Source organism: Aspergillus versicolor (genome assembly GCF_001890125.1).
Source record: "Aspergillus versicolor CBS 583.65 unplaced genomic scaffold ASPVEscaffold_2, whole genome shotgun sequence".
Classification (NCBI taxonomy): domain Eukaryota; kingdom Fungi; phylum Ascomycota; class Eurotiomycetes; order Eurotiales; family Aspergillaceae; genus Aspergillus; species Aspergillus versicolor.
Genome location: NW_024467525.1, coordinates 2,503,580 through 2,526,798, shown reverse-complemented (window position 1 = coordinate 2,526,798; position 23,219 = coordinate 2,503,580). Strand labels below are relative to the sequence as shown.

Sequence of the window (23,219 nt, the reverse complement as noted above, 5' to 3'; positions counted from 1 at the left end):
AATAGGTATTAAGCACTGGAAATGACTTAAAAGGCGAGAAGGAGTAGGCGTAGATGGATAGGAAGATTGAGACGTGGAAGCAAAAGGGAAGAAAAGCGCAAGTCGGCAAGCTGGGGAAGAAGATCCGATCTGGACTCGCGAGAAATTTCCAGAATGCCAAGACCTCCAGCTCTCTCCACGACCTGCCGAGGGTATCCTTTCGAGCTCTCAACTCCGTCGGGTCAACAGTCAATTATCCGTGTTAAAAATAGGCACTCGGATTAAAAGTTGGTCGACTGAAGAACTTTTCCTGGCGGGATTTTATCTGATCAAACTCTCCTACCCATTCAACAACAATGCCGCCGTGTACTATGAACCAAAGCTTACTGCAGCTGCGGAAGCTCCTTACTGCCGAAAGCGCAGTTACTCAGGCATCAACCTATTCATGCTAGGTTCGAGCGAGGTTCGATAATGCGGGAAGTTGGGTATCTCAGGGAGTTATATTCTCATTCAAGGTTATTACAGGTTATTTCATGACCAATTCCTCCGTTTCATGGCTTTTAATGGTTGTACTACCATCTTCTTCCCCGTCCTCGACCTCCACCTCCACCATAACCACCTCCGTAACCCATTTGGCCCTGACCACCACCTTGACCGCCGAATCCACCTTGAGCTTGTTGCCCGCCACCTGCACCGGGTTGCCCACCCATCATTGCCTGCGCATGTTGCATGAAAGACATGGGGTCCATGGAGGCAGGGTCTAGCCCTTGCGACATCATCGATGTCAGCATTCCTTGCATCATGTCCGGGTTCATATCTGGCATCCCTGGTATTCCGGGCATCGGAGGCGGTGCATTTGTAGTGGGAGGTCCAGCTCCCGGCTGCGCGCCGGGCATTGGGGGAAGTCCCATGGTTAGGAAGCTCTGCATATCATCCAGCTGTCTCTTCTGATCTCCCACTTCCTTCCGTAGCTCTTGCTGCTTCAAAACATAACTTGCCCAGGTAAACTCGTCAAATCCGTAGTTGAAATAGTCTGTCAAATCCGTCCCTGGTCGTCTCCAAGGCTTATCATCCTCGGGGAAATCAACATCCATATCAGTGGACAGGACCGGCTTTCCTGTAGCAGGATGGATAGGGTTCGCATGGACGTCAATTGTGGATGCGTGTACTGGCGGGTATTCCGAGCCTGGTTTTTGTGAAACAGGTCGTGTTACAGAAGGCACTGACGATGTGGTGTCAACTTTGGGTGTTAATGAAGGTGTCTGAGATTTTGGGGCGGCAGAAGAATCGGTGGATGTGGACCGTTGAGTGTCAGCTTTCAATGTAGTATGGCGAGGATGGGGACTGCGCAATTTTTAGCAGATGCGATTGTTATGAGAAAGGATTGACCTCACGCTTCTGGAGGAGGCGCATCTGGAGGAGCCTCTGTGATGATATTGAAATCGTCCTAGAGTAGCTAATTAGCCAGATCCACTTCGAAAGACTCAGATGCTGTGCACCTCATCATCTTCCTCTTCTACCTCCTCCTCTTCCTCGCCCTCATTCGAGTCGTTCATCGGAGCGTCGGTCGAGGGTCTTCCAGGATCCCGGGATTGAGTGACCGGCACCGCATCGGCGGGATCATAGAGATCATCGTCATCATCCTCCATACTGCGCGGTCTTTCAAGAATTTGGTTGGATTGAATGGAGAGAGGAGATCGAAAACGTCGAAGCTCTGCTCCTTGTTACACTGGTCCTGTGGAGATACTTTGGAGTTTGCTTTGTTTGCTTCTTCCGATCGGCTTTGTCAAGTACGAGCATATCCAGGAGAGGGTTACGACCAAAGAAATGAAAAAATTATTGGAAAGAAGGTGATCGTTAAACTGGCAAATAGAGAAGACTTTTCATATCCATAGTCTTTGTCTAGTCTCGAATGTATGGCTCCCATATGGTAAAGATTCTAATGCACTGGGTCACGTGCCGTCCTCCACTCCACTGCGGTTAAATGCGATAAGCTCAACTCGAGCTGTTCAACGTCTACATCGATATATGTTCGAGTGCGCTTCCAGTGCTCCAAGATGCCGCCGTCCGAACCCCCAAGCCACAGCTCGACTCCTCGGTCATTTACAAGCCAAACTGCTTCTGCGGAAGATCTCCTCAAATCACAAACGGTTGGTCTTGTTCATCTTTCCGATTTCCGCAAACGCCGCGCGGAAGTTCTAGAGCAGAAAGAGCGCGAGGCGCATGATAAGTCGCTGGGCAGATTTGCCTCCGGTAATTCAAGAAGCGCGACTCCCTCAGCGGGCGATGTAACTGACGGGTAAGTAACGCCAACTATAATTTGATCCAGATTTCTAGCTAATCGCAACCGATAGGAATTCAACATCACGAAGCGAAGGGCCTCCCAAGAAGAAGAAAAAGAAACAACTTGCAAAGAGCAAACTATCGTTTGGAAATGATGATGAAGAGGGAGATGAGGAAGTGTTCCAGAAATCAAAGCCGAAGGCTGCGGAGGTCTCGACTCCGGCCGAACTAGCTGCCTCGCGGTCTGGCACCAATACACCTTTTGATGAGAGCTCTGCGCCGTCATCTCGTCGCATTACACCAAATCCTAATGCTCCCCCGCCTCCGAAGGCGCTCACGAAAGCCTCGTTGAAAGCCGAGGCAGAGGCTCGAGATGCCCTCCGAAAAGAGTTTTTGGTGATGCAGGATTCCGTTAAGAATACCGAGATTTTGGTCCCTTTTGTCTTTTACGATGGAACGAATATACCCGCGGGAACAGCCAAAGTTAAGAAGGGGGACCAAGTCTGGTTGCTTCTGGATCGGTGTCGAAAAGTTGGAGCTGAACTGGGCGTCAGTGGTACCAGCGGCGCATCGAAAGGCCGAAAGTACAATCGCCGTGAGTGGGCGAGAATAAGTGTGGATGACTTGATGCTCGTAAAGGGAGAAATCATTATTCCGCATGTATGTTTTTTTTTCTTCCGTATGCCTATGGCCCCTCGCTAACAGTCACTTCTAGCACTACGAACTATACTATTTCATTGCCAACAGTGTTCCCAGTTTTTCCAACAGCGGGGGGCTGCTGTTCGATTATTCTAACAAGCCTCCACGCGCTCCTCCAACCGATGACCCTTTGTACCGGCCGAGTAACGACGAGCTCGAGGGAGGCGACAGAGATCCCGCACTAACAAAGGTAGTAGATAGACGGTGGTACGAGCGAAATAAACACATCTTCCCGGCAAGTCTATGGCGGGAGTACGAACCGGGTGCGGAGTTTGAGGAGAAGATGCGTACGACGAGACGTGATGCTTCGGGGAACACGTTTTTCTTCTGATTCTGCTGTTCCGATGGAAATCATTGCTACATAGACAGGTGCGTTGGAGCTAAAAGAGCTTTATATACTTTTTAAGATACCCAGTCCAATGAAATAAAATCTCACATAACCGGTTTCGTCATCTGTTTATTATTTTGTGCTCGGTTTTACGGAACTCACGTAGCATTGTAATGAAGCTGCCGGCGTACGCAGTCCAGTAGCTCGAGACAGCACCTACCTTCCCCGTCATTTCCATCCTATCTTCCTAAATGATCTCACGAAATGCTCGCCGACATTCTCATAATCAGCCTCAACTTGACCAGCGACGGTAAAGATGGATTTCTACCTCCGCTGCAACTCTCTCAGCTGTCGAGGGTCTTTAAAGGAGCGAGCGGTTGTTACTACATGCTCGTAAGTATCATATGTTGCATGGCCTCCAGTTCTTTAAACTTAGCGAAAATCCGGAACTGACCTCCCAGACATATTTTCTGTCTTCAGTGTGCTGAAGCTCTTGGGCTCTCGCGTCCCACCGGAGGCGAACGTCGCTGTCCCGCATGTGATATGACCCTTATCAACCCAGACGATGCCGTATCGACTGTTCTTAATCCGACAGAGGACTACAAAACAAGCGTGCTTAGTGGCCTCGATCCAAATACGATAATGGAATGTACTGGGCGAGCTTTACAATTTTGGTCCTATCAAACGACTCAAGAAATGTGTGCTTCAATTCACTCATGTGTTTACAAGAAGCAAGGCTGATGAACTACCAAGCTTCTACCAGGAATTCCTAGGAAAGACATTGACAGACAAATACACAAACTTGAATTCTCAGATGGACAAAGTAATTCATAACGCCAACAAAGAGATTTCAACGTTACAGACGAGACTTATTGGTTTGTGCAATTTCCACCCGAGCTGAGCATTTATATATTGTCTAACGATATGGCCCCAGACATGCAAACGGCACAAGAACAACTCCGCAAAAAGAATCAAGAGCTTGCTGATATGTATCGTGAGAAATGCAAGAAGTTCACTCAAATCACTCACTTATACAACCTCCTCAAATCTCGAGCCATGAGATCTCAAATGCAAAATGCTGCCGCTTCCCAGGCATTCAACGATCTGGAAATATCGCGTAATGGTCCAGCAAGCTTAGTGGCGCAAGCTCACAGTGCACAGGCACCTCCACAAACTCCGTCAGCGTTCCAACAGAGGACAAATCCTGTGGATCTGGATGGAGTAGAACAACTTCATCGACACCAGCGGAGCGGTACCGGGAGTTCGAAGGGAACAAAGAAAAAGTCTATTCCGACAGCTATGGCCCCTCCAAGCCGTCCATCCATTGGCATGAGGAGGGGTGCGTCCATAATTTTCATTTTATGCGAATATACTAACGCGGTCTAGGAGAACCCCCAAATGCTACCCCCCAGCATCGCACACGACTTGCGGGTGCCTCACGTCCTTCCACATCAACCGGGTTGTCCCAATTGCCGAATGAAAATATAATGCTAGAGCGTTTTCATGCTGAGCGACCACCCACTGTGACTGAAGGGTTTATGAACGATCATCATCACCACTCTAGTCGCCGGCAAACCTTAAACGTCCAGACCGGCAGATCTCCAGACGAGACGCCGGGAATAAGATCGTTCTTCAATACCACAATGGGTTAATACTATGGAAATCGGACATAGTGTCGTATAATAGAATTGCACGACCCTATCATATTGATTTAATGGTAAATTGGGTGAGTGGTTAGCATTGCGGGAACTATATATGGTCTACGCGACAGAGCATATCATTCAAAAACATGTATTAGTGAGCCCGTATATTAGCCACAATGACCCTCTAGATATAATGATATTCGCAGAAATATCTTAAAGATCATAGGATACGTCAACTTAGTGTGGTTTTGTCCTTACCTATATTCAATCGAGGTTACCAACTGCATACCTAGGTAGTGGACTACAGATCGCGCAAACCTTATGAAAACAAACAACGCAGAAAAACTATAGAAGAAAGAAGAAAAACACCCCCAACTCTGACAACAAATGCTTTAAGCTAAAGTCTCTCCGGCGCCCGCTGTCTATATACATCGAAATCTACTCTCCACCGGACAACTATGTAGGGTTAGTCATGGGCTCACGTTTCTCGGACGGACGGAAGCACAGAAAACTCCCACCACCATCCGCCAGCCGCCCGCCATCCGCGCTTCCACTCCTCCGAGTCCAACCACAAACGCCCCCGTTCTTTATTATTTAATTTCCTTCTCGCATGGCCCCTGTCAAGAGCTCTTGTGGATCTCCTTTATCTTTATCTTTATTTAAGCTTATTTGGACCCCTGTATTTGCTATACGCGTATTTATGTACCATGACCTGGTACCTGTATTGTTACCATACTACATTTATATCGCGACGCTTTATGCTCCTCTCTGATTCTCTCCTTGGAATAACTGAATCCATACAAGCCATTTTACTGGAATTTACTCCCACTTGACCCTGGCGTGAACCCGGGATCACGTCGTGTAATCCAGTACGTACTGTCGGAAGTCGTTGAACCATATCAGTACAGGAGGCCCGTTGATTGCAATGAGGATTTATAACTGTGGATCGAGTAATTGTCGTTGAACTCGCGATCTATGGGTTAGGTCCGGGAATGCTTATGGAATTAGGCTGTTGACTACTTTTGCCTATCACGGCGAGATTATTATGAATATTTGGGAATGGTGTGTTCTAATTTCACGAATCTAAGAACAGTGGAACCCGTACAACGGAATATCACCTTCGTCAATCATCTTTACCGTGGATTTAAGAAAAGGAAACAAAATGGATGAAAATGCAGAAAAGCCGTCATGCCGTGCGTTGAGAAGGAACCTCGTATAGGATTAAATTAAGTAAATCAAAAAAACGCCCTCATTTTTATTTACGCAGAACCGAACTCCTTGATATCAGTTTGCTTGCCCTGGAGGGCAAGAGGAACGATACCACTGACGTGCATTTCAGGTCCGTAGACGTGCATGTCGAGGCTAAGCTCCTCGCCGACAGCCTTGATGTTCTTAAGGCCCTCCTGGTAGTTAGGACCAGCGCGGCGGACCCAGATCTGGACCTTGTGCTCGTTCAGAACAGGGGCAACCTCCCGCAGCGCGCGAATGACACCCTTGAAGGTGGAGGCGACGTTGGTGAAGTTGGCAATACCGCCACCGATGAAGAGGACCTTTCCGTCGGGGTGAACGGGAGAACGGAGCATCAGGTCAAGGACAGTGCGGGCGTAGTTAAAAGTCTGAGTCTCGGTGGGGGCACCAGAGTATTCACCGTAGTTGGCGAGCTCGCTGACGAAACCAGCAGAGGCGATGGCATCCGCGTAGACGACGGAGGCACCACCACCAGCGACAAGAGTCCAGACACGGCCATTGGCGTTAAGAACAGTGAGCTTGAGGGAGGCACCGGTCTTAGCATCCATGTCTGAAATGAACTTCTCCTCCTTACTTAATTCACGACCGAAGGGAGCGGGGAAGTCAATGGGAGGGCCAGCATCAATGTTGATCTTATCAGACGTGGGAGCAGCAGCCAGACCAAGGTTAGCCGGGCTTCGAGCAACAGCCCACTTGGTACCACACTCGAACTCAGCAGTCTGGTCGAGCTTAGCAGCCAAGTCAAGGAAGTGGACTTCGGCAGAAGTAGCATCAGCGTTGGGAATGACCACAAGAGGGTTGATTTCAAGGTAGGTGAACTGGCAGTCAACGTAGACAGCGTAGAGGCGGGAGATAAAGTCCACGAGGACATTGTGGACGCCCGTGGGAACCTTGCTGAGAAGGGCCGAAGCAATCTCCTCGTTGGAAGGGTAGTTCTTGAGGTTGACAGGGACCAGAAGCTTCTCCGCCTTAGCATCAACATCACCAACGTCGACACCACCCTCGTGGGTGAAGAGGATCCAGTCACCCTAAAAAAGGTGTATCAGTTTTGAATGCAATTTAAAGTAGGCTGGCTATGTTTTCTTACCTCACGCACGGAGTGGATGTTGATGTAGTACTCGGTTTCTTGGGGGTGAGGAACGAAGGGCTCGACAAGGAACTGGCGGAGCACACCGACGACAGTCTCAACCTTCTGTTCCTTTGTAGCACGAGCCTCAATCCATTCCCTAGCCTCAGCCCAAGTCTTGTTCAGAGCGAGCAGACCGCTCTTGCCTCGCCTCTTGATCAATTGGTCGGGCTTGGCCACGAATTTAGATCCGGGGGCCAACAGCCACGGGTATGTGACCTCTGCCTGGTCGAGAACATCCTTCACCGCAAGGTCGTCGGGGAAGTACAGAGAAGCGAGTCTGGGGGGAGGGTTGTGGGTGGTCGAAGGAGGGAGAGGAGTAGGCTTAATGACGGGGGCGCGAGTGAGGTGGTAGTTGAGGATGGCCTTGCCATCGGCTTCGAGGATCGATTTGGCGGACATTGTGTATATGTGGATGGATGTACGAGAATAAGAGGGGTTGAGAAAGAAGATTGAGAGACAGGAGTAGGAGGTAGGAGGGGAGGTATGATAAAGGGATGCAAGCCCCAGATGACAATTAGTAGTATATGGAAGAGAGGAAGAGAAAGATGGAGGAAGAGAAAGGGACGTGAGAATAATTTGTCTGCGAGGTCGGCGGAAAAAAAAGGCCTGCCAGATGAAGATAAATTATGATGACGGGGCTGAGGGGGGAAACAAAAAGGTTGTGCTGATGGTGGTACCTGGAAAAGCTGGTAACAGTCAATACTGAGGATTCTGATACCGATGGATACGGGTACAAGGTTCATTCAAGCGGGCTGGAACAGCACAGCGGTGGTGGGGGGACATTGGGCCCTCTTTTTGTGCGGTCAGCTTCACAACCAGCTGTTGTTGGGCGCTCTGATTTTCATTCCTACTGGAGCTTTATCGATACCGAGATCGCGTTGGGGATCTGCGGGACGGTAATTTTAGTGGCAGTATCCGCCCTACGCTGTAGCCTGAATACTGTTCCCACCGCAACGAGCTGGTTCTCTGACCAGGCCATGCGTTTTGTTGAGTCTGGCACTCTGGCATGATGTTCTGTTGGATGCGACCTTGGTCTTTCGAATCTTCGATGGCTAACGGCGCCGGTATTTCGTGCCTCGGCCAAAACTTCTCGAAGATCGGGATGAGGGGCACGGTATCGCCAGTACACGGAGTTTAATCGTACTATACTCCGGATTTTATCTTCTGATTTAAAATACTTATACTCCGCCCCCGGCTCGGGATAATAAAAATGTGTCGACGACTGCCTGAATTCTGCATATTATTATTCAATCCTCGAAAAGGTTACTCCGCGGGGTGCTGTGGTGGAAATTCAGCCCGTATCATGGATCTATACCTAACCGGCGGACCCAACAACTCTGGGGTATCCACCAAATGCTGGATTCTTCGATGTAGGCCCAGGAACGAGTCAACGGCCACTTTCATGATAGATTCTTCAGGGTACTGACAAGAACGATCTCCATAAAATGATAGATTCTTCTGAGTAAGTGGAAGAACGTCAACTTTCTCCTTTGGACTCTCAAGAATTTGACCAAGATGGCGATGCTCACGGAGCTGCCCACTGCTACGATGGGTAAGGAGAACTCCGGTCTCCGACGGCTGTTTCTTCCAGCAATAACTGTCGTTTCACTTTTCATCGGGATATCAGCGGGCGTTCCAATAATGCTTGCCTTTCAGCTGGATTTCCCGTATCCCTCGTCATCTTAAAGGCAATCCATGCCAATAGTAAGCTTCTGTTTGAACTCAAGTCTGAAGTTGTCGGTGTATTTCCCAACCCCAACGTGGGTCGCCCCAAGGTACTGTCACGTATTGTATCGCGTGACCATCCATCAATACCATACATCTTTTTTTACTCACCTTCAGCGCAAGCTCCATAATAATAATAATCAGTAATCCTCCTCTTTAACCCCCCCATCAGCTCCCGATATCGTCCTCTTTTTCTTCAATTTCAACCTGGTCCTTTTTGATTCTTTTCTCCTGATTCTTCTCCTCCTTACCTTCTCCATCTCTCTGTTCCTCCCTCTCCATCCTTGTCTTTTCTCCATCGTGGTTGGAATCCTCTCAGCATCTTCTCCCATTCTATTTTCCCTCGTATTCCCTTTCACTCGAGGCTGCAGACTGCTTGAATTGCATCTGCTTCTAATTAATATCCTCACTTCTTTCCTCCCCGGTTCTTGGAAGCTCTGTTGACAGGCAAGCATTGTTACGCATCTAGTCCACTGCCACCATACACTAACAGCGCTTTAGAGTATCAGCCATTATGCCTGCCGCCCCTCTGCTCAGCACCGCCAACGGTGCCAACGCCAATGATAACATCACTCGCTTCGAGCCCCCTAGCCGAGTGCGGTCTCCCTTCGCCGATGCCCTTTTCCACAACAAGACAAGATGTTTCGTATAGTGAGTGGCCCGTCCAATTACGTCCAATTGCATAGGCTGACGGCCGATTCAGTGGTATGCAGCCCCGAGCTGTCCAGGGTATGCTTGACTTCGACTTCATCTGCAAGCGGACCACCCCCTCCGTTGCTGGTATCATCTACACATTCGGCGGTCAATTCGTTAGCAAGATGTAAGACTTGTTTTCCAATTGGTGATGGCACCACTCGCTAATAATCTTTTAGGTACTGGGGCACTAGTGAAACTCTCCTTCCCGTCTACCAGGACACCGCAAAGGCCATGGCCAAGCACCCTGATGTCGATACTGTCGTCAACTTCGCCTCTTCCCGTTCCGTCTACAGCTCTACCATGGAGCTGATGCAGTTCCCTCAGATTAAGTCCATTGCCATTATCGCTGAGGGTGTCCCAGAAAGGGTAAGTTCTCGAGCTTGCTATTCAGTCAAAGCGATCACAACGCTAACATCATGCCCAGCGCGCTCGCGAAATCCTTGTCGCTGCTCAGGAGAAGGGTATCACCATCATTGGACCTGCTACTGTCGGTGGTATTAAGCCTGGTGCTTACAAGATCGGTAACACCGGTGGTATGATGGACAACATCGTTGCCTCGAAACTCTACCGCAAGGGTTCCGTTGGCTACGTCTCCAAGTCTGGTGGCATGTCCAACGAACTGAACAACATTATCTCCCAAAACACCGACGGTGTTTACGAGGGTGTCGCCATTGGTGGTGACCGCTACCCCGGTACTACTTTCATCGATCACCTGCTGCGTTATCAGGCCGAGCCTGAGTGTAAGATCCTTGTTTTGCTCGGTGAAGTTGGTGGTGTCGAGGAATACCGCGTTATTGAGGCCGTCAAGAACGGTACTATCACCAAGCCCATTGTCGCCTGGGCTATCGGTACTTGTGCCAGCATGTTCAAGACAGAAGTTCAGTTCGGTCACGCGGGTGCCTCCGCCAACTCGGACCTTGAAACCGCTGTTGCTAAGAACAAGGCCATGAGAGAGGCTGGCATCTTCGTCCCCGAAACCTTTGAAGACATGCCCGCAATTCTCAAGAAGGTCTACGACGAACAGGTTCAGAAGGGTACCATCACCCCCCAGCGTGAACCCGTCCCACCCAAGATCCCCATTGACTACTCTTGGGCCCAGGAATTGGGTCTTATCCGTAAGCCCGCTGCCTTCATCTCTACCATCTCCGACGACCGTGGCCAGGAGCTTCTGTACGCTGGAATGCCAATTTCCGATGTCTTCAAGGAAGATATTGGTATCGGTGGTGTCATGTCTCTACTCTGGTTCCGCCGCCGCCTCCCCAGCTTTGCTACTAAGTTCTTAGAGATGGTTCTAATGCTTACCGCCGATCACGGTCCCGCCGTGTCTGGTGCCATGAACACCATTATTACTACCCGTGCCGGAAAGGACCTGATCAGTGCTCTTGTCTCTGGTCTCTTGACCATTGGTTCTCGCTTCGGTGGTGCCCTGGATGGCGCTGCTGAGGAGTTTACCAAAGCCTTCGACAAGGGCATGAGCCCCCGTGACTTCGTTGACACCATGCGGAAGGAGAACAAGCTGAGTATGTCACCCCCAACTCTATTATACTCTAGGGTTTCGTATACTAACGTATCACCTAGTTCCCGGAATTGGTCACCGTATCAAGTCCCGTAACAACCCCGATCTTCGTGTTGAACTGGTCAAGGACTACGTGAAGAAGCACTTCCCGAGCACCAAGCTGCTGGATTATGCCATCGCTGTTGAGACTGTCACGACCTCCAAGAAGGACAACCTCATTCTCAACGTCGACGGTTGCATTGCTGTCTGCTTCGTGGATCTCATGCGCAACTGCGGTGCTTTCTCCGCTGAGGAGTCTGAGGACTACATGAAGATGGGTGTCCTCAACGGTCTCTTCGTTCTTGGTCGCAGCATGGGTCTGATTGCCCACTACCTCGACCAGAAGAGACTGCGCACTGGTCTCTACCGACACCCTTGGGATGATATCACGTACCTTCTCCCCGCTCTCCAGAAGGGTGGCTCTGAGGGCCGTGTTGAGGTCAACGTATAATTTTAATACCTTTTCTAATTATTACTCTTTTTTACTCGCAGAGGAAGCTAGTGTTGGGCGCAGGCGACCCTGCGAGATCATAAAATACGTCAGGAGTTATGATGGCCTATGTTATGCATTTGTTCAATTTATCTTATCCTTTTCTATCACGTTGTTGAATACAATTAGAGCACACACGAGTCATGACGTGGATGATTTCTTGCGATGGTCGATCGTAGTATAAACAATACGCTTAGAAAAGATGGACGTTTAACTCTTTTCAGTACAGCCTTAGCTAAGTACGACAGTCCCTCCAATGTTAATCATAATGTCTGCGCGGCAATATTTGGAGCAAGCGAAAGGCTAGGTAGTTTTGCGTACGCCTGTGGAACCTCCATAACGAGTCGTCATTTATACAATAAAGTTATAAAACGAAGTTATATCAAACTAATTTATACTATAAAATAGATTGCTCCAACAAAATACAAGTAGTATTGGAGGCGGACTTCGCTAGTCTTTCCTTATCGCATTGCCTAGAAATTCTTATCAGCAGCACAAGTAAAAGAAAAGCTCCTACCCGCACCTGTCAAATCCTCAATAACTTCCCCGGCTCCCAACACGACATCCCGAAACGAGAAGCCCCTAGATTTGAGGTTGCTTAAGAACGCACCGGCAAAATGGTTCGCGTAAAGCATCGCTACCTCCTTATCGATATCCTTTACCCCGACTCATCGTCCTCTTCACCCTCAGGTCGCTCCGACAAACAACCCCAACTCCGGATCCATGCACCCACATCCGACGCCCTAACCCCCAGCCTCCTAGCGAAAATGGTCCGGGATGAAGTCGCTGAGATATTTGGCGACTGGGGCATCGGTAGGCTAGGTGGCGTTGGTGCTGGTGGTGTTAGCGGTACGTTTCTTCTTTTCCTGCCAACCTGTCGCACTACATGATTGAGAAGCCGAATGGGTGTCTATTGGGAAAGAAAATGCTAATCAAGTGCTTGTACTAGTAAAATATCTTTCTCCCGCAACATCAACAGCCATAATCCGGTGCCCGCGGGCATCATACCGACTAGTCTGGACGGCTCTTACGTACATATCTCGCGTCCCTGCTATCAGTGATGCCGGCCGGTCAAAGCGTTTGGACCCAATGGATTTAACGAGACCGTGTGTCTTTAGGGTGATTCGGGTGTCTGGGACGATCCGTAAAGCGGAGGAGGAGGCTGTGCGGATAGCGAGGAGGGAGATTGTTCGGCTTAGGGGAACCGAAGAGGTGGGTGTTTTGGGAGGCTTGGTTGGGGGACTAGAGAAGGAGATTGAAAGGGGATTTGCAGAGGATAGCGGTATCGATGATATGGAGGTGGATAGCGGTGATGATTGATTGACTGAGGAGTTATTCCGGTTTTTCTACTTACTACGAGGTATGGAGTTTTTGTGGGCATGCTATTGTACATATATATTCGTTAGAGATACCCTATTGGATGCGACATTGCGCTTTTCATTATTGCCGCTTCATTTCTTCCGAACTACTTTCACTCCACCATCCGGCATTGGCGCTCGTGGGCCATATTCGTCGTCGTCACCTTCTTCGTTCCCGCCCTGATCGGCTGCTCCTTGCTTGTGCCTTCTGGCCTCCTCTTCTAGCTGCCGCCGCTCGAGCTCATCGTACTCATCTTTGGCATCTATCCAGCGTTCCTGTACGTCTCGAACGTCCATGGTTCCCATTCCTTCCCGAACAGCTATTTGCCAAACAGAGTCATTTGCTCCTTCTGCTGGTCCGAAAACGTACCCACTGGCGCGGTCAATTACTCGGAGTAGATTCATCATGCTTTTCTTATCCTCCACAGCAAGAGTTTCAAATCCCACAAGCCCGAACTCCTCAATTAGGTCAATTATGGCGTTGTTGAGTGGTCCAAATTTCTCGTGAGACAACCGCGATGATTCTGCATCTAGGTGAGGTAGGAGATACGAAAGGTCTTGAACTTCGGTATAGAAATCTAGATTGAACGGAAGCGGCGAATAATTGGACAGATTGTCCATCTTCGTAAGAACATTGAGGTGGGGGAGGTCCATTTGCAACATGGCGCGAAGACTGAGGATGAGAGAGGAGATATACATTGACGGTAGCGTGAGGTTGTACGAATCGATCAGGTGTAATACTATTAACTATAGACCTGATTAGATGCGCCGACATAGGAGCTAACAGGAATGGAACACACTCTATAACCCAACTTCTGGATCTTGAAAAAGATATTCCGTAACGATGAATGGTGGGTGAAGATCTCTACCTGACCAGGGCAATCGAATATAATATAATCGTCTAATCATTTAATCCAAAGCCATTAGCCTACGATCCTGGAGGGTGGATAAAGCATCATCGCAAAATGCGCATACCTCCTAGAGCCTTTAGCCCTTCTTCCAACCAGTCAAAGTTCTCTTCCAACTCCTCCAAAGCGTACAGAACACCGCCATTTGGCCCGAGATGGTCCTCGCTCATTATTTCTTCCAGCGTCACAAGGTCGCGCACGTCCAGCGCACACAGATATGATGTCTTGTCATTTGCGGGGTCAAGATTGACGATTGAGCATTTGCGCCCAATAGCTCCGAGGAACTGGTGCATGCCATTGCAATAAGTGGACTTTCCCGCACCCGGCGGACCTATTACTAGTTGCGCAAATGGCATGATGAAGACCTGAAAGGCTGCGGGTGAAGTAAAACCAGAGTGGCCCAAAGGTAAAAAAGAAAATGCCGAAGCTCAATGGTCGCGATGGCGGGGAGATCAAACACAAGGCGGCAAACTGTGGCAGAAAACGGCCTGAAGCAACAGCCGCATTATCACAAGACCGACCGCCGTCGGTTTTAAAGCACATAATATACAGCCATTGCCTACAAGCCGAGATGGCGTCAAGTAAGCTTCAAGTCTCATTATTGCTGGACGAGCAATACTGATTACGTTATAGATCAATTCATCATTGCGTCGCCGCCCACGGATGCTATCTCCGCATTGAAGTTCTCTCCCGCCCCCGATTCTACGCGATTCGTTGTATCTTCGTGGGATAAGCATGTGTATGTCTACGACTTGCGGGACGAGAACGGCACGGCCGGAGAAGGGAAGCTGTTACGAAAGTTCGAGCATCGTGCGCCGGTCCTGGATGTGTGTTTCGGCGAAACCGAGGACGAGATCTATACCGCTGGCCTTGACTGGGATGTGAGGAGGTGAGTGCGTCGTTCTTTCCCGGATGTTCTGGGGCTGTGCGATTGACAAAGTTTTCTTTTCTTTTCTTTTCTTTTTTTAAAGAATTGATATAGCCTCATCTACCCAAACCATCCTTAGCAGCCACGATGCTGGCGTCCGAAATGTCGTTTATAACAAGGAAAACAACATGGTCATATCCTCCTCCTGGGACAACACATTACATGTGCATCGCATGAGTGAGGATAGGAGTGCTGTCGCCGCATCTACAATAATCCCCCTCCCATCCAGGCCTTTCTCTATGTCTCTCACAGCAACGAAGCTTGTCGTCGGCATGGCGTCGCGCGCCTTACATATCTACGACTTAAAAGCACTCGCGATCCTCACAGGGGAATCCGAGGGTGGAAACCCCAGCAAAGTTGAGGTGGAGCCATGGCAGCGCCGTGAAAGCAGCTTGAAGTTTATGACGCGCTGTGTTGCTTGTATGCCGGACGACGCTGGCTATGCCTCCTCGAGCATTGAAGGACGGGTTGCGGTTGAATGGTTTGATCCGTCAGCAGAGTCACAAGCACGGAAGTACGCTTTCAAATGTCACCGACAGGCGTCGGGTGATGTCGACGTGGTGTATCCGGTTAATTCGCTAGCGTTCCATCCAATCCATGGGACATTCGCATCTGGAGGAGGTGATGGTGTGGTTGCTCTCTGGGATGGTATTGCGAAGAGGAGGATCAGACAGTACCAAAAATACCCCTCAAGTGTAGCTGCTGTGGGGTTTAGCTCCGACGGTAAATATCTTGCAATTGCTATCAGCCCCGGTTATGAAGATGGAAAGGAGGACTTTGTCGACGGCACGGTCAAAATCTACGTGCGTGAACTTGGAGAAACGGAAGCAAAGGGAAAAGGCGCGAAATAAAATACTATATAATTAACCCTTACGAAAATGGCTTTTTTATGACTGGCGTATAGACCAAGCAGACTCAAGTAATAACATTCTTTGAGGTATTTACGCTGCTCCAAATCAGCACCAGCTAACTCAACATATATAGCATCTAATCGTATCAGTCATCTCTACTTTATCACCGCTGTATAGTATTTCGTATGCATCCTAATTCTTCCGAGATACCTCAAAGAAGCGCCTTCCGGACCGACACACTGCCGTCGGGCATTCCAAAGTAAGCAGCAATCGGCCTTTGGCCCCCGATGCCCCCTGATGCCTGGGCTTGAGGACCAGTCAGACCAGAGAAGATACCAACATCCAAAACACCGGGAATTTGCTTGATGGCGGCTGCTAAAGTGTCAACCTCCCAAACGCCACCTTTTCCGCTACCATCCTGGCCAGCTGCCACGTCCGCCTTCGTTAGAAGTGTTGGGAAAGGCGCATCAACAATATAGAAGCTCTGGTCCGTTTTCAGAGGACCCTCTTTAGAGCCAGCCTGTGGGCGAAGTGTAGGCTCAATGCTGCCCAGTTGTTTGAGAGCAGTAATCACTCGCGCAGCAGCTATCGGCGCAACTTCGATGGGAATGTATTTCCAGCTGGACAGAAGACGAGACTGCAGCTTCCGCGAATCTGTACAAAAGATGATATAAGCCAATTGCGATAGTCTCGGATTAGTCTGATGAGTTACAAACCTGCAACACAGATGAACTCCTTGGCTTGGAGAGCAACGATCTTCTCCTGGAAAAGACAAGCACCGCCGCCCTTTATCAGGTTAAGCTCATCATCGACCTCGTCTGCACCATCGAATGCGATATCGAGTACTGTTCCTTCAGGGATAGCGTCAAATTCCACAGCCGTCAGGCCGGCATTGATGACCAGCTGTTTGGATTGAAAACCAGTCGGTACATAGAGGGTGGCAGAGGTATCAATTTCCAGCTCCTTAATGGCCTGAACAACGTAGGCGATGGTAGAGCCACTGCCAATGCCGACGAATTTGGCATCTTTGGGATAGTGGTTATCGACCGCTGCCTTCCCAGCGGCGCGTTTTGCTTTTTCGATGAGTTCGGCCATCGTGGAGTTCAGACGGATGGGCGCTCTGGAGACTTGCGACAAATGTGCGTTCAAGGTAATACAAGGACGAAGTATGGATGAAACTGAATGACAGGAAGTGGACCAGAATTGGAGGCTGCGCATATGTACCTATTAATATGAGTCCGGGGGAGAGATGCCCGGTGGGGTGAATTCCCCTCCGACGCGGTTTTTTCCATGGGCCACTCACGATCGATTGCAAGGGAAAATCCGGGGAATAAATATCATTGCAATTGGTACATTCAGGAGAGATCCACCTTGTCAAAGAGCATGTGCTTCAAAGTGCATGATCAACCCTCATACCAAACATTCAGTCAACAAAATAGAAAAGTTGTTAGGAGTGGCAGTGAGGGGCTGTGTCGTCATAGGCTTGGCAGCATTCTACGGTGTAGTAGCCTCAGGCAATCATAGCCAGCAATTCACGTGTTTACACCCGGATTATTAATGATGCCTGCCGGTGGCTTGCTTTACAGTCACTTTACAACGTATAGCACTGTCAACCTCCCCGCACCAAATAAAGATTGTTGTGGTTTCTTATTATACCTCGTTTTTTCTGTTCTGCGGTGGATCTTGGTTTGATATGACCTCAGAATTTCCTCGTGCCCTGACCGGCCCCTCTTCTAAGGAAAGGAAGTACGATCGTCAGTTGCGGCTCTGGGCTGCCAGTGGACAGCAAGCTCTAGAGGAAACTCGGGTGCTATTGGTCAACTCCGATGGACCATGGGGAAAAAAGAGCACAGGTGTATCAGGCGTAGCCGGCGTCGAAACGCTTAAGAATCTCGTCCTTCCAGGCATTGGGGGCTTCACGATTGTTGATCCTGCTGTGGTTACTGAACCAGATCTCGGAGTGAACTTCTTCCTCGAAACTGAAAGCCTGGGCAAGTCAAGAGCTGAGGAGACATGTCGATTACTGAAAGAGTTGAATCCTGACGTAGAGGGCAACTTCAAATCCAAGGTATACCTGTCACGTAGGGACAAGGTCCCAACCCGATTTCTTGATGCTAATTATTTTGGTACATCAGCCTATCGCGGAAACTCTCCAAGAGGATCCCGAGTTCCTGGCACAGCATAAGCTGGTTTTAGTATCGGGCCCTATTAAGCATTCATCCCTGCAATCTCTTTGTCGGGATGCTAAAGCGCTAGGGATCCCGGTTCTCTATACGCGGTCTGTGGGATTTTACTCTATATTTTCTCTTCAACTTCCGACTGTGTTTCCCATAGTAGAGACTCATCCAGATCCAGAATCGACACAGGATCTCCGTCTCCTCAAGCCTTGGCCGGAGTTGGCTGAGGCGGGCGCCAGTATCAGCAACTTAGACAGTCTCGATGATCATCAGCACGGCCACGTACCATACGTATTACTACTTCTTCACTATCTGGAGAAGTGGAAGGACGCTCATGGTGGATCTGTTCCTTCCAACTATAAGGATAAAACAGCATTTAGGGACTTCGTACGGTCTAGCGCGCGAACAAACAACCCCCAGGGCGGCGAGGAGAATTATGATGAGGCTGTGGCCGCCGTGCTCAAATCTCTTAATCCATTCGCTCTACGCAGCTCCACCAGAGAAATATTCCAACTGGAAGAATGCAAGCAGCTGACCACAGACTCTGCTGATTTCTGGGTCATTGCGTCTGCAGTGCGTGAATTCTACGAAAAGTACCAAGTCCTACCTCTCCCTGGCTCGTTGCCTGATATGAAAGCCCAAACGGCCGACTATGTCTCACTACAAAACATCTACAAAACAAAGGCTAGAAAAGATATTGCAGAAGTCACGGAAACAGTTCGAAGGATTGAATCTCAGTTACGACGCGCCGTTGGAGTCTCCGAGAAGGATATCGAGATATTTTGCAAAAACGCTTCTCACATTCAGGTGATTCGTGGTCGTAATATACCACAAGTGGAAGGGGATTCACAAACCAAGAAGCGCTTCCTGGTTGAGCTGGGTAACGAAGAATCTCTTATCCCTGTTGTTCTAGCATTTCAGACCTTGGATATTGTGGTGACCGGGATTCAAGAGGGGAGATATTCCGAAGACGCCCTTGATGACGAAACAGTGTGGTCTTCTGAAATTGATCACATCCTGGGTGCTATTGCCGGGGAGGGCTCAGCGCCCATTGACGATGAAGCTAAGGGCCGCATCTTGGGGGCTGCGCAAGAACTTCGACGAACAGAGGGCGGCGAGTTGCACAACATTTCTTCCCTTACCGGCGGCTTAGTGGCGCAGGAAGCCCTCAAAGTAATCACTAGGCAATATGTACCTTTGGATAATACGTGCGTCTTCAACGGAATCCACAGTAGCAGTGCCATGTACAAGCTGTGATGGGCTACGTTACGTGAGACTGCCGCAAGATGCACGGGTAACAATAGATAGCTTGAGGATATGAATTTATGACCCATTACTACCTGTTCCAAGCTGTCTTGTCCGTGCAATGCTCCATCGTAGTCCAATAATTTATTTTCGGTACTTTGCTCGCGGTAGGGTGGACGGTGTATACTAAAGCTTGGCATTGGCACGTGGGCAAGAACAGCGGTTACCTTGTTTGGGCTAGTGGCGGAGCCGGAAGTGACGCCGCCCTGTGGACTGGGGGAGGATGGCCGTGCAGTGTCTCGGACCACTGCCAACTTTCCAACATCTTCTTGAACCTTGCTCTCTATTGACGTTCGCTACGCCATGTACTAATGGCAAATTGCCACAGAGGCGCTGATATTCTGTTTCCGCCTTATATCATGCCTACTTGCTGATCCCATAATCCATCGTGTCCTTCAGCGTTTCATCTCGGCCAAGGGTGTACGGGACCAGCGGATTTACCTCCGTCCGTCGGCCTGTCTTGGTCACCCTTGAACCTTTCGAACCGAGATGTCTTCTTCAGAAGGGACCGGAATATTGCCGGCCATTATTAATGCTTCTTCGGCATTGCCCTCTTCGGTACTGCCGTCCTCTGTATCATCCACGAATCTATCGGCTCCACGCGACTTGCTGTCGCTCCCGCTTCGCGGTCTCCAACGCGCGGAATCCTTCGCCTTCTCCTTTATCCCCAGACGCATGGCAAGGCTAGTCGGTCTCAGGGATATGAACACACACTTTTGGAGTACTCCCGGCGCAGGCCTAGAAAGAGAGGTGGTGGCGGCCACTACCCAAGCTGCTAGCGAGGCTGCGAGGGAGGCTGTAGCGGAGGCGGCGGCTCAACCCAGTACTCGATTACAGTTCACAGATCTTTTGCAAGGTGCCATAAAGTTCAGCGGCTTCTTCTCCTATTTGACTAGTCGGTGGTCACTCGCATGTTTCACTGTGGTGAGGGTACCTGAATTCTGGTTGTGAACCATTCTGACACTTATAGGCGCTCGTCCTGAACAGGATCGCGATATACGCTTCAACAAGACGACATTTACATTTAGACTGGACGAGGCGATTAGCCTTGCGCATTATTCCCATTCTGCTTCTCATTTCCCAGATACACTCTCTTCTTCGTGCGATCAAGTGCCAGACATCGCCTGACTACCCCGAACTCCGGTATGGCTCCCCCGGGAAGCGTTTGCAGTTCGATTATGCTGGAGGAGGCGGGTTCCTTTTCTCATTAAGCTCGAACTTACTTACATGGGAGACGGACCTGCAGTCTTGCAGTGCAATGAATATGAACCGCGTTGGGACCGATATACCGTACGGCTCGTTCAGGTTACTTTGGCCGGTTTTTCTTCGACTTTGTTTGAGTCATTTTATGGAGACTCTCTCGAGCTCCTTGCAAGGAAGACCTGTTGTAACAGAAGGGGGAATGTCCATATTTGAACACTCACTTTCATTTGCCGAAGCAGAATCCACTATCAGCCAATCCCTTGGTTTGGGACCATTCAGCTCACCCAAGACGAAGATGAGCGAAGACGGAGACAGTGATACTCCCCGTACACCCCTTCAGCTGATGACTAAATCTCAAATTTTGGACCGAATGAACGTTACCCCGGAGTTACTGCTAGTTGCTTTGATTTCTTGCTGCCATTGCTTGTCTTCGAATGTGCTAGACGTTATCGGAAAGCAAAGCAGATACCGCCTATTTAACACTACTTTCTGGGGCCTATGTTTCATGGCTGCCATGACTTGGGGTCTCGCTTCCGGATTATCTCTAGGAACTGACGATTTGGCTCTAAAGTTTCCGACAGTTTGTGTGGTGGGTTTCGTGCCGCACCTTCTAATTCTATGCGGCATCATTGTTTGTGCGGCAATCTATTCACTTGCTCTTCTTATAACTGCTTTCTCTTTACCTTCTGATATTCCCCAGCAATTGTCTCTCTGGGAACGGTTCAGCCTTGCGCATGAGAATATGCAAGGATCCAACCAGGTTGGCAATGTGCGCATCAATCGACATGAGGATTTCTACAGTGCTCTCCTTAGGATTGGTTACACCGCCCTAACTGCTGCCAGCGAAGCTGTCTTTCTCAACGAGGGACGAGGTGTCGTTGCGCGCAATATGACATGGTTGGAGGAGGATAGATTAATCGAAATTGAATCCTCGCGCCGGAGACGCTCATCGCAGGTGACACCAGGTGGCCGGGCCGATGACCTGCTTATGGAGAGTGGAGAGACTCTTACTTTTGATATTCAGGAGCCTTCACCTGACTGGGAAAGTGGTTACGGCCGAGAAAAGAAGATCGAGAAGCCTAAGGGGAGGTCACGAACCTCACGGTACCAGAGTAACCCTGGCGGTGTCGGTGCCTTCCGCGGTCTTGTTCGATGTTACCAAGGAATGGCCTTTTTCCGCGCTATTTTCTACCTCATGTTCAAATGGATGGCCCTCGTTCTTGACAAAACTTTAACGCGAGTCGGAATCACAGCTCGTCCTCAGTGGATGAAGCTTATTGTAGGGCAACGAGGGAATACTGCGCAGGATAAATCAGGGAAGGCTAACAGGGAATCGCTGGATTTCTGGATGCTCACGGACGAAGGAGAGCTGGAGTTACCAGCCAACCACGAGTTCGACGTCGAGAAAGAGATGAGGAAGAGGGAACGGTTAAACACCGGCGATTGGAACCCGCCTGACGAACAGCGGTTAGACGAGAAGCTTTACAATTGGTGGAAAGCAGGTGGTTCATGGGGTGACCAAGATCAAACCCCAGATTACGGCCCGTCTGAGGATGATTGGGATGACACAACCAGTGTCGTTTCAGCAACAACCGTTTCTGATTCCGAGTGGGAGGATGAATCGGACGGCCGGCGCACACCTACACAAACCGATCCGTTCCCCCACCAGTATTCTAGGGAGGGTACTCCTGCCCCAGAGTCGCTGATGGACGTTGGTTCCTTTGCACGTCTTCTTGACCCACGCGATGAAGAAACGCGACAGGAAGCTCGGATTTTGGCAGCCCATCTCAATGCCGGACGAGAAGGACGAATTCTTACACGACGTCGGTTCCAGGAGCAGGTTGAACGGCAGAGGGCACAGATTTTGTTCAGTTCACACCAATCACGTCTCGCAATGACGGGCTCTCATGAGGCAAAGCAAAGACCCAACACGCGAGAGGAATCCGAGATTTTAGAGAAACTCATCCTCACCAAGCGCTCCGCAGCCCCCTCCGGCTCGCCGAACACCGAACAGACCTGGGAGACTGGTGCCTCGGGGCTAGGCGCCAGTGGACCGCCCTGTGTTGTCTGCCAGACAAACTCTCGCTCCATCATCGTCTGGCCTTGCCGATGCCTTTGTATATGCGAGGACTGCAGGGTAAGCTTGGCGATGAATAACTTCGGAAGCTGTGTGACCTGTCGACAGGAAGTTGGCGGGTTTGTACGTTTATGGGTACCATAGAGTTGGTATAACAACCCTGTTGCATGTTTTCTTCTTGTATCTGATATCCCCATTCATTACTCCTTGATCGTAATATAGCGCTGCGAGACTCACTGAATTCCATCTCATTTCTGGAAGCACTACATACCCTTATTTTCAATTTCAAGTATAGACAGTCCGGGTGGCTAAGGACTGGAAGAAAACTTTTGTGGGGAGAAGTGAGACTTAAGGCGGGTTATAGCATGCAGAATAACCTGCTAATTCTTTGATGTGCAGTATAGCTCCTTGGATGTTCTACATCTACTTGATCTGTTCAGCAACTCCTTCCTGCTCTGGACCGGCTGTTCACTCAGATTCACTCAAGTGAAGTTATGTTAACAGCTGTGGTGACGAAGCTTCTGGATCTTTATCTTCATGAAAGCACAGTATTAGGGGGCACGTTTATTCACGGGGTACAGATTGGATTATAACTGCCGCTCCTTTTCTCTCTTTTCTCTCTTCAATTTCATAATTT

The 23,219-nt window shown here is 49.5% G+C and overlaps 12 protein-coding genes across 12 annotated transcripts; 7 read left to right on the top strand and 5 right to left on the bottom strand.

The window, feature by feature from the left end:
- Positions 1-385: 385 nt before the first annotated feature.
- Positions 386-1,872, bottom strand: fip1 (cleavage polyadenylation factor subunit FIP1). Its single transcript, XM_040811660.1, has 3 exons — positions 1,479-1,872; positions 1,374-1,426; positions 386-1,323 (listed from the first exon to the last, which is right to left on the bottom strand). Exons 1-3 carry the CDS (start codon positions 1,626-1,628, stop codon positions 552-554), a joined length of 975 nt encoding a protein of 324 aa, XP_040664506.1. The 5' UTR covers positions 1,629-1,872; the 3' UTR covers positions 386-551.
- Positions 1,873-2,009: 137 nt separating this feature from the next.
- Positions 2,010-3,407, top strand: ASPVEDRAFT_38249 (FAM50/XAP5 family protein). Its single transcript, XM_040811659.1, has 3 exons — positions 2,010-2,278; positions 2,334-2,922; positions 2,978-3,407. The coding sequence occupies exons 1-3, from the start codon at positions 2,037-2,039 to the stop codon at positions 3,290-3,292; spliced, it is 1,146 nt and encodes a 381-aa protein (XP_040664505.1). The 5' UTR covers positions 2,010-2,036; the 3' UTR covers positions 3,293-3,407.
- Positions 3,408-3,547: 140 nt separating this feature from the next.
- ASPVEDRAFT_147930 (uncharacterized protein) lies at positions 3,548-5,217 on the top strand. Its single transcript, XM_040808140.1, has 5 exons — positions 3,548-3,682; positions 3,751-3,987; positions 4,043-4,164; positions 4,224-4,628; positions 4,676-5,217. The coding sequence occupies exons 1-5, from the start codon at positions 3,606-3,608 to the stop codon at positions 4,939-4,941; spliced, it is 1,107 nt and encodes a 368-aa protein (XP_040664504.1). The 5' UTR covers positions 3,548-3,605; the 3' UTR covers positions 4,942-5,217.
- Positions 5,218-6,191: 974 nt separating this feature from the next.
- aclA (putative ATP citrate lyase subunit (Acl)) lies at positions 6,192-7,708 on the bottom strand (the record flags this gene model as incomplete). Its single annotated transcript, XM_040814300.1, has 2 exons — positions 6,192-7,208; positions 7,268-7,708. The coding sequence occupies 2 exons, from the start codon at positions 7,706-7,708 to the stop codon at positions 6,192-6,194; spliced, it is 1,458 nt and encodes a 485-aa protein (XP_040664503.1).
- A 332-nt stretch (positions 7,709-8,040) lies between these two features.
- On the bottom strand, positions 8,041-8,976 carry ASPVEDRAFT_38246 (uncharacterized protein). The gene is made up of 3 exons (XM_040811658.1): positions 8,839-8,976; positions 8,625-8,767; positions 8,041-8,535 (listed from the first exon to the last, which is right to left on the bottom strand). The coding sequence occupies exons 1-3, from the start codon at positions 8,923-8,925 to the stop codon at positions 8,157-8,159; spliced, it is 609 nt and encodes a 202-aa protein (XP_040664502.1). The 5' UTR covers positions 8,926-8,976; the 3' UTR covers positions 8,041-8,156.
- A 572-nt stretch (positions 8,977-9,548) lies between these two features.
- Positions 9,549-11,736, top strand: ASPVEDRAFT_50375 (putative ATP citrate lyase, subunit 1; the record flags this gene model as incomplete). The annotated part of the gene is made up of 5 exons (XM_040814299.1): positions 9,549-9,685; positions 9,738-9,854; positions 9,907-10,096; positions 10,155-11,250; positions 11,309-11,736. The coding sequence occupies 5 exons, from the start codon at positions 9,549-9,551 to the stop codon at positions 11,734-11,736; spliced, it is 1,968 nt and encodes a 655-aa protein (XP_040664501.1).
- Positions 11,737-12,280: 544 nt separating this feature from the next.
- Positions 12,281-13,590, top strand: ASPVEDRAFT_38243 (Rpp14/Pop5 family protein; the record flags this gene model as incomplete). The annotated part of the gene is made up of 2 exons (XM_040811657.1): positions 12,281-12,624; positions 12,725-13,590. Coding segments are annotated over exons 1-2 (599 nt in total), but the record flags the coding sequence as incomplete, so codon positions are not given.
- Positions 13,227-14,397, bottom strand: ASPVEDRAFT_123995 (GTPase GPN2; the record flags this gene model as incomplete). Its single annotated transcript, XM_040806141.1, has 3 exons — positions 13,227-13,880; positions 13,934-14,034; positions 14,109-14,397. The coding sequence occupies 3 exons, from the start codon at positions 14,395-14,397 to the stop codon at positions 13,227-13,229; spliced, it is 1,044 nt and encodes a 347-aa protein (XP_040664499.1).
- A 215-nt stretch (positions 14,398-14,612) lies between these two features.
- On the top strand, positions 14,613-15,820 carry ASPVEDRAFT_25590 (WD40 repeat domain-containing protein; the record flags this gene model as incomplete). Its single annotated transcript, XM_040809793.1, has 3 exons — positions 14,613-14,622; positions 14,675-14,930; positions 15,049-15,820. 3 exons carry the CDS (start codon positions 14,613-14,615, stop codon positions 15,818-15,820), a joined length of 1,038 nt encoding a protein of 345 aa, XP_040664498.1.
- Positions 15,821-16,031: 211 nt separating this feature from the next.
- ASPVEDRAFT_124645 (ribose-5-phosphate isomerase RKI1) lies at positions 16,032-16,915 on the bottom strand (the record flags this gene model as incomplete). The annotated part of the gene is made up of 2 exons (XM_040806204.1): positions 16,032-16,474; positions 16,537-16,915. The coding sequence occupies 2 exons, from the start codon at positions 16,913-16,915 to the stop codon at positions 16,032-16,034; spliced, it is 822 nt and encodes a 273-aa protein (XP_040664497.1).
- Positions 16,916-17,427: 512 nt separating this feature from the next.
- ASPVEDRAFT_38239 (NEDD8-activating enzyme E1 regulatory subunit) lies at positions 17,428-19,349 on the top strand. Its single transcript, XM_040811656.1, has 2 exons — positions 17,428-17,888; positions 17,956-19,349. Exons 1-2 carry the CDS (start codon positions 17,514-17,516, stop codon positions 19,252-19,254), a joined length of 1,674 nt encoding a protein of 557 aa, XP_040664496.1. The 5' UTR covers positions 17,428-17,513; the 3' UTR covers positions 19,255-19,349.
- A 442-nt stretch (positions 19,350-19,791) lies between these two features.
- Positions 19,792-22,726, top strand: ASPVEDRAFT_126084 (putative ubiquitin-protein ligase (Asi3); the record flags this gene model as incomplete). Its single annotated transcript, XM_040806330.1, has 2 exons — positions 19,792-20,226; positions 20,273-22,726. The coding sequence occupies 2 exons, from the start codon at positions 19,792-19,794 to the stop codon at positions 22,724-22,726; spliced, it is 2,889 nt and encodes a 962-aa protein (XP_040664495.1).
- Between the last annotated feature and the right edge of the window lie 493 nt (positions 22,727-23,219).

Coding starts and splice junctions, on each gene's coding strand:
- fip1 (XM_040811660.1), bottom strand. CDS start 1,628: ATGGAGGATGATGACGATGATCTCTATGATCCCGCCGATGCGGTGCCG. Junction 1,427..1,478: donor TAGAAGAGGAAGATGATGAG/GTGCACAGCATC, acceptor TAGCTACTCTAG/GACGATTTCAATATCATCAC. Junction 1,324..1,373: donor GATGCGCCTCCTCCAGAAGC/GTGAGGTCAATC, acceptor AAAATTGCGCAG/TCCCCATCCTCGCCATACTA.
- ASPVEDRAFT_38249 (XM_040811659.1), top strand. CDS start 2,037: ATGCCGCCGTCCGAACCCCCAAGCCACAGCTCGACTCCTCGGTCATTT. Junction 2,279..2,333: donor GCGGGCGATGTAACTGACGG/GTAAGTAACGCC, acceptor CGCAACCGATAG/GAATTCAACATCACGAAGCG. Junction 2,923..2,977: donor GAGAAATCATTATTCCGCAT/GTATGTTTTTTT, acceptor AGTCACTTCTAG/CACTACGAACTATACTATTT.
- ASPVEDRAFT_147930 (XM_040808140.1), top strand. CDS start 3,606: ATGGATTTCTACCTCCGCTGCAACTCTCTCAGCTGTCGAGGGTCTTTA. Junction 4,165..4,223: donor GTTACAGACGAGACTTATTG/GTTTGTGCAATT, acceptor ATATGGCCCCAG/ACATGCAAACGGCACAAGAA. Junction 4,629..4,675: donor ATCCATTGGCATGAGGAGGG/GTGCGTCCATAA, acceptor AACGCGGTCTAG/GAGAACCCCCAAATGCTACC.
- ASPVEDRAFT_38246 (XM_040811658.1), bottom strand. CDS start 8,925: ATGAAAAGTGAAACGACAGTTATTGCTGGAAGAAACAGCCGTCGGAGA. Junction 8,768..8,838: donor TCGTAGCAGTGGGCAGCTCC/GTGAGCATCGCC, acceptor CCACTTACTCAG/AAGAATCTATCATTTTATGG. Junction 8,536..8,624: donor TTGTTGGGTCCGCCGGTTAG/GTATAGATCCAT, acceptor TGCAGAATTCAG/GCAGTCGTCGACACATTTTT.
- ASPVEDRAFT_38239 (XM_040811656.1), top strand. CDS start 17,514: ATGACCTCAGAATTTCCTCGTGCCCTGACCGGCCCCTCTTCTAAGGAA. Junction 17,889..17,955: donor AGGGCAACTTCAAATCCAAG/GTATACCTGTCA, acceptor TTGGTACATCAG/CCTATCGCGGAAACTCTCCA.